The sequence below is a fragment of the Anastrepha obliqua genome, chromosome 5 (assembly GCF_027943255.1).
Source record: "Anastrepha obliqua isolate idAnaObli1 chromosome 5, idAnaObli1_1.0, whole genome shotgun sequence".
Classification (NCBI taxonomy): Eukaryota; Metazoa; Arthropoda; class Insecta; order Diptera; family Tephritidae; genus Anastrepha; species Anastrepha obliqua.
Genome location: NC_072896.1, coordinates 89,120,515 through 89,127,677, shown reverse-complemented (window position 1 = coordinate 89,127,677; position 7,163 = coordinate 89,120,515). Strand labels below are relative to the sequence as shown.

Sequence of the window (7,163 nt, the reverse complement as noted above, 5' to 3'; positions counted from 1 at the left end):
TTGGCGTTACCGAACTCCTAATGCAAAAATTATGAATAGCTGTTAACATTTGTTGTATTATTGCAACTTTATACTAAACGAACGATACGACACCAGCACCTGGTCGTCAATATTGAATAATATAAAATGGTTAAATGGCCATTATTAACGTAATCGAATACGTTTTATTCTCTTTCTCGGATCTTTTTAATATCACATATAAGCCAAGTAATAAAGTAATTGACTAGCGATAATTCATTGCCATATTATGGATATTCAGTGTGGCCACTTCTAGCCTTGTGACGGGTTAACATATCAGTGCCGCCAATATAAGTTTTATCCAAGCACAGCCGGTGGTGGACAAAAGCGTGATGCCAAAAATAAAAATAAATGTCGCCTTTGCTGCGTCAAATTTTTGTGTGTGATTTTTAACGAAAATTCTTGTTGGAAAACAACTTAAATCCAATTGTCAGATAGTTATTCGGAAATCTTGGTTAATAGCGTCTCGTAAGATATTAAAATTTTGCACAGAATTACTGTATTTCTGCATTAAATTGGTTTGTTAACTTACGTGGAAAAGCAATAAAAATTGGAAAATTTGCAGTGTGTTGAAAAGGTGGGCGAAATTACGCATTTCGTTTTGCCTAATGGTGGGTTCGCGAAGACCGAATGCTAACCAAAAGAAACCAACTAAATTCTGAAAACAAGATCATAAAGCGCGTGGTGTTATGAAGAGGCCGGAAAAGAAAACAAATGCTAGGCCAATCGAGAAATTGTTAGAAATCTATGTGAATTAGTTTGTGGATCTGTTTGTTTTTGTTAAAATAATATATAATGGAGAATAAGTGCAACAAAACACCGAATACTAACAGTAAATATATGGATCATGTATATTGTCATCCAACTGAAAGCAAAAATTACATACGCGCCAATAACAATGCAGGGGGTGGTGGTGGCGCTGCTTCAGCGGCGAATACAGACTATTTGGCGCTACTGAAAGAAAACAAACAACTTCGCGCTATGTTGATATTGCATTTGGATTTGATACAAGCGCAAAGTGATCAACTTCAAGTGAAAGATAAACAACTTGCAACACAAAATGAAGAACTTGATGGGTTACGCACAAAAAATCAGCAGTTGGAGGTACAAGTACAGGATCTACAAAAACAATTACAGCGGCATATAAAGCGAACCGCTCTTTCGCCGCCTCCATTAGCAAAGATACAACGTAAAACTGAACCTATTTTAACCAGTGCAGTGTCTCCTGCAACAGCTGCAGCAACAGTGACGACATCCTCGACTCAAAATATTATTGGCGAGTGTAATGGTAAACTAATAAGCAAAATAATATTGCACCGTGTTAGTTTGCCAGAACATAGTCCGAGCTCGACAACTACCGGGTCTTCAGATACTACATCAGAGGCGGATGACAGCACAGCGAGCAAGACACATGCCGAACAAGATGACAATGACGATGACGAGCCTGGCGAAGAAGAAGAAGATGGTGATATTGAGGAGACCGGGGAAACTACAGGCAATACCACGGAGGATAGTAGCGATGTAGTTGCGGTACATTCTAAGTCAGTGACTCATCAAAGAATGTCACCAGTGCTTGTATCGCGGGGTGCTAAAACCTTGCGTCAATTAGCCATGACCCCTGTAACAAATGTGTCAGTACCGGTAACAACAACATCCGCGTTATCTGGTACACCGGCTTTAGCCACCACCGTTTCGACAACAGCAACGACGACGCAAGTCTGTGTTACTCCACCAACACCAAGTCGTGGTAAACAAATGCCACTTATGCTTTGGCATGCGCCGGATATACAATCTGACGAATCGGCAAGTTGCGAGTCGCTTGGGGAACTCTCCGATCAGGTACGCTTGCGTATATATTTCTTTGATTCAATTTAAATTTTTTTTTTCGTTTTAGCGTTCTATGATTGCGTCGCCAGCATCACCCAAAGTTGGAAATCAATCAAACAAGCCAAAGAACAGTACTATAACACACTCGCTTCGCAGCGGTACGCATCTGCAGTCGCAACAAAGACAAAAATCGCGACGTTGTGCTTACATATCAACGGCGCAAATGTATTGTACGCGAGCATGGGAAGATGAGGAGGTGGTCGCTGATGGCTATGAATTTATGAAGGAAGAAGCAGAAGCGCTTCAGGCTGACGCCCCCATGTTGGAGATACCCAAATGGACTGAGCACGAACTTGCTGTATCTTATTGTATCGAAGGTACGGAAAATCTGTCGGACGAAACGTTCCTCAAACGTCACGAAAAGTTAGAATTGGCGGAGAAGAGGCGCAAAAAGTGGGATGTGCAGCAAATACGCGAACAGCGGCGTATAGAGAAGCTGAAGCGACGCCACTGCAAGGATGAAATACAAATACCACCAGAACAACAGCCGTTATTGAGCTTCTATCCACAGCCGGATACAATACAGACAATTTGCTTTACCATTGATCTACCAGTGCAAGCGTTTGGAGAGCTTGTGCCAAAATTAAGTGCTCACAATGAATTTGACTTGCCATGGTTGGAAGCGATGACTTCCAGTCGTACGCCCGGATCAGCAGCGACCGGTTCGATTATTACATTGGCACAGAGTCAGGCTGGTGCCAATCCATCATCTGCACAAGGGCAGCAACAGCTTATGAATTCCACCTTTGTGTTTGTAAAAAAACGCAAACGACAGCAAAGCGGTACCGCTGGTGGTACAGGAGTTGCGCAAACGGCACGTCAGCGCGGTGCACTGCGTAGAGCTGCAGCAGCGGTGGCCCAAACAACGAACACTATAGCATCGGCGCCGCCAGAAACTATTGTTACGACACAACCTGCGACGACGGACTCAACGCCACCAAACGCAATAAATGCTGGTTCTACCCCAACTGTTGCGAACAACGAGGTTAGCAACGAGGATCCACCAAAGTAGTTAAGTTTCAGGGCTACAATTAGCAATATATATACTAATATGCGTGAAAAGTTTCGAAACTACTTAAGAAACTATCGTTGGTCTCAGAAAAGATAAACAAAATTCATGTAAGTCTCAACCAAAACAACAAAATTCATGAAATAATCATTCGCGGCGGATTGACTCAATACAAAATAGCTGCAGGTAAAACAATTGAACACAATACTTAAATGGATGTTAGCGAATGTGTAACAAAAATCAATTAAATGTCGGGCACTAACTATCCTGCATAAGATTTATATTTTATCTGAAAATCTACACTACTTTTTCTTCTCCGCCTTCATAGCAACGCCTGCGATGTTATGCTGCAATGCTTTTTAGAGTGAATGCATGCAAGTTAGAGTGAGATGGATACAGTTACTATGCAAATATTGTTGCCAAACTTTCTTACAACTTTCGGATTTACGATTCGGGCTTACATCAGGTGCATGCACTGTTATTCTAACAGCATTTCTCAAAAGTTTGTGGAACAACAACAACAGCAGCAACAACAATATTACGAAGTGGGGTTTTACTTTCCTTGATGCCCATAAATGATTCTAAAGTCTGCGTTAAGTTGAAAGTTTTTATTTTTCTGAAACTATATAATATCATATAAAACTCGACTAGTTTTTGCAGGATTTTAAGGTGACACATCAAAGATACAATAGATTGATGACTGTAAATTAAAACTTTACCTGCTTATGTATGAATATATTTTTGTTTGTTAGTAAAAAAAAATGTGTACCAGAAATAGACTGTTATTCATAAAAAATAGCAGCGATTTCAAATGCTTTACAAATAGAAGTCTTATTGGATTTTGGATTTGTACAGCATTTCAAAGTAGTTTCTATTTTTATGAATATGGTCTTTAGACTACTCAAATTTTTAATAAAATATAATTTAATTTAGTGATAACTTCAAAAGTAAAGAAATTAAAAATACAACAATTCGTAAATAATTCAAGTCTTATGATGTGGTATAGAAAATATGTAGCAATAAATTTTCGAGCTAAGGATATAAATGATTGTAGTCTAAAGGCAGCCTTTGATTTTTAGTATACATATAAACTAATATTCGATTACAAATGTACATATGTCATGCGTAGCAATAGTCAGCTAACTCTTTATCATGAGGAGCTAAATTATAGACTCGAAGATGCAAGCTATGTTGTTGCTTACCAAAGATTGCTAAATAAAATGAAACGTGAAATGGAATTTGATTATTATTAACGGCAGTGGCGCATAGTACATATAGTGTGTACATACATATACATATATGTGTGCAACTTAGTTGACTTTAGTGAATCAACCCTAGTATAGTAATATTCCTTATGCCTGATTTTTTTTGACGACACACTTTGACACGTTATGTCAACATGTCGATATATGTAGATGCTGTGTCAAAAGTCTACAGTTGTATTTGAGCATGCATTAGAACATTTTGCTGAGTTTTTTCCGTATATATAAAATTCAAATCAAATCGAATGCATCTTCGACAATAAGAAATTGCTTGATGAAAATATGTAGTATATGTGTATACAATTTGAAAAGGAGCAGATTAGCAAAATTATACGAAATAGTAGTTTCAAGTTATTGCCTAAAATGTATATGTGAATTTAAATTATATTCTAGAAATTTAAGTTATATTGAAAATTGATTATAATCCGCACGGCAATGTAATTGTTTTACATTATCTTTAATATATAAATAATTTTAGTTCAGACAAACCTAATTAAACTGAAAATTCGTTTTTGTAGCTAAAATTTTAGAATGATCGTGCTCGAATTATTATAAAAATTACTTCAATAGAATTTTTTTGTAGACGACAAGAAGAAAATAAATTTGTGCAATGTATGAGTCTAATTTGAAGAAGTTAACAATTAAAAATTTATGTATCATAAAATACATATTTAGAAAATACTTGTGCATTCTTATATAGAATATTTTTTGACTATTGAGTGATACTGAATTTGAAGCACACAAATTTTTTTTATTTATTTTTTATTGCAGGGATCGGAAATACTAGTTATTTTTGAAAAAAGTCAGTAGGAAGGAATTTGACTATTTAAATTATTATTTTTTTTTTTCTTAAACATATATATTATAAAGAGTTTTCAAATAAGAGGTGTTATTTTGATATTCCAAGAAAAATAATATACTATTTTTTTAATATAAGTGATCGGATGTTTATTTCATTATAAAATGCAAAATAACATCAGGCAAATGACCACCACGACCACGCTTGCAGGACAATATCCTTTTCATGAAATTTTTCATAACCGAATTGCAAAGTGGCTGCCCTATGTCGTCGATAGCCTCACGAATTCTATCTTTGAGGTCTTGAATCGACCCTGGGCTGTTGGCGTAGACCTTCTCTTTCACGTGGCCCCAAAGAAAAAAGTCACAAGGTGTTAAATCACAAGATCTCGGTGGCCAATTGTGATCACACTCTTCGCAAGACAACACGGTCCGGAAACTTTTCCCGCAAAAGATCAATGGTTTCGTTGCTTGTGTGGCACGTAGCGCCGTCTTGTTGAAAATGGACGTTGTCCAGATCAATACCATCCACTTCCGGCCATAAAAAATCGTTAATCATCTCTCTTGCTTAACACCTAACACCTTTTATTGGAAAACCCTTTATTATATTATATTTTCTTAAACAAAAATAACAGTTATATTTTAACTGTTCAAAAATTGCAAAAAAATATGTTTTAACTATTCTGTTAGTGGTACTGAATTTAAAGCACAAAAAAATTTTTCAATGTTTATTGCAGGGAACGGAAATACTAGTTATTTTTGGAATTTCAATTCAAAAAATCAGTTGGAAAGAAATTGTGTATTTAATATTTTTTGTTATAGCAACGTGATGCTTGTTAACCAAGGAATATTCATCCTATATGATTTAAATTTTTTTTGACTTTTCAAAATGACTTTTCATCAAAAATAACAGTTAAATTTTAACTGATCAAAAATTACAATTTGGCTTTTATTTTCTCAGAAAAAATAAATGTTAAAAGTGACTTTTATTATTTCGGTCAAATATAAAGGTTAAAGGTGACTTTTATTATCTCGGTCCATATAAAAGTCAAAATTTTTCTCTAATTTTTTCAGCCAAAATTAACTGTTAAAATTTTACTTTTACGCCTTCGATTAAAAACAGCGATAAACTTTTTCATAACAATACGTCATGTTTTATTAAAAAATATTAAAAGCTACTCTGGTTTTACAATACCAATTCTGAACGATTTTAGGTATCGTCCTTTTAACTTTTATTTTTGACTGGAAAAGTACAAATGAACTTTTGACTATTAATTTCGAACTTAAAACAGGAGTCAATTGTCAAATTTTCTTTTGACTGAAAACTTATCCGTGAAAAACAATAAAAATTAATAAGCGTTATTTAGTGAATCTTTTGAAAAAAAGCATAACAGTTACGGTCCCTGATTTTTTGTTGAATGAATGTATTTTGTTTTTGTTTGTGTCAGAAAATGTATGATTAAAATTTAAAAATAAAAATAAATTAATAAGAATAAAACGTGTCTATGCACACTTAATGGCAAGCAAAAATATTTGTTTTGAATCACATTAAAAACATCCTAAACTGACATTTAATGCCCGACTTTATAAACGTTATGTTGTTGTAAAGTACTCGACGATTGTTACATTTTTGCTTGGTGTTATTTATCTTCGACGCCACATTTTCGTAGTGAAGTACTGTACACAGAGTTGCACTCCTCTAAATGCAACTTTGTTTCTTATCAAAGAAATAAAGACCAAAAATTATCAAATTCTTGCCTAGGTTTATAAACGAATAAGTGTTCAATTCAATTCTAATTATTAACTAAGTATTACTTAAACAAATTCCGAATTTTCCGAAACATAAAAAAATAAAATAAATAATTTGCGCGTACACTGCTGTTATGTGTTTGGCCGAGTTGCTCCCCCTATTTGTGGTGTTCGTGTTGATGTTGTTTCACAAATAGGACCTACAGTCCTCTCTGAATGGCAAATGGTTTTTTATAAGGAACTTTTCCATGGCAGAAATAAACTCGGAGGTTTGCCATTGCCTGCCGAGGGGCGACCGCTATTAGAAAAACAACTTTTTCTATCATTTTGATGTTTCATGCAAGGCGAGCCGAACTTACGCACTCCCGAGTAGAAGTCACACAACAACCGATTCGGCTTATTTTTAGAGGTGAACTAACCTAGCAGATCGTTTTTTTTTT

At 35.3% G+C, this 7,163-nt stretch overlaps 1 protein-coding gene across 2 annotated transcripts; it reads left to right on the top strand.

Moving 5' to 3' along the window:
* Positions 1-237: 237 nt before the first annotated feature.
* LOC129247462 (protein male-specific lethal-1) lies at positions 238-6,012 on the top strand. 2 transcript variants are annotated; one of them, XR_008582558.1, is made up of 3 exons: positions 238-1,857; positions 1,913-3,100; positions 3,243-6,012. XR_008582558.1 is itself a non-coding variant. In XM_054886595.1 (2 exons), the coding sequence occupies exons 1-2, from the start codon at positions 814-816 to the stop codon at positions 2,915-2,917; spliced, it is 2,049 nt and encodes a 682-aa protein (XP_054742570.1). In that variant the 5' UTR covers positions 238-813; the 3' UTR covers positions 2,918-6,012. The 2 variants fall into 2 exon arrangements, 1 of the variants encoding a protein (XP_054742570.1); XM_054886595.1 differs by having other exon boundaries at positions 1,913-6,012.
* The last annotated feature ends 1,151 nt before the right edge of the window (positions 6,013-7,163 follow it).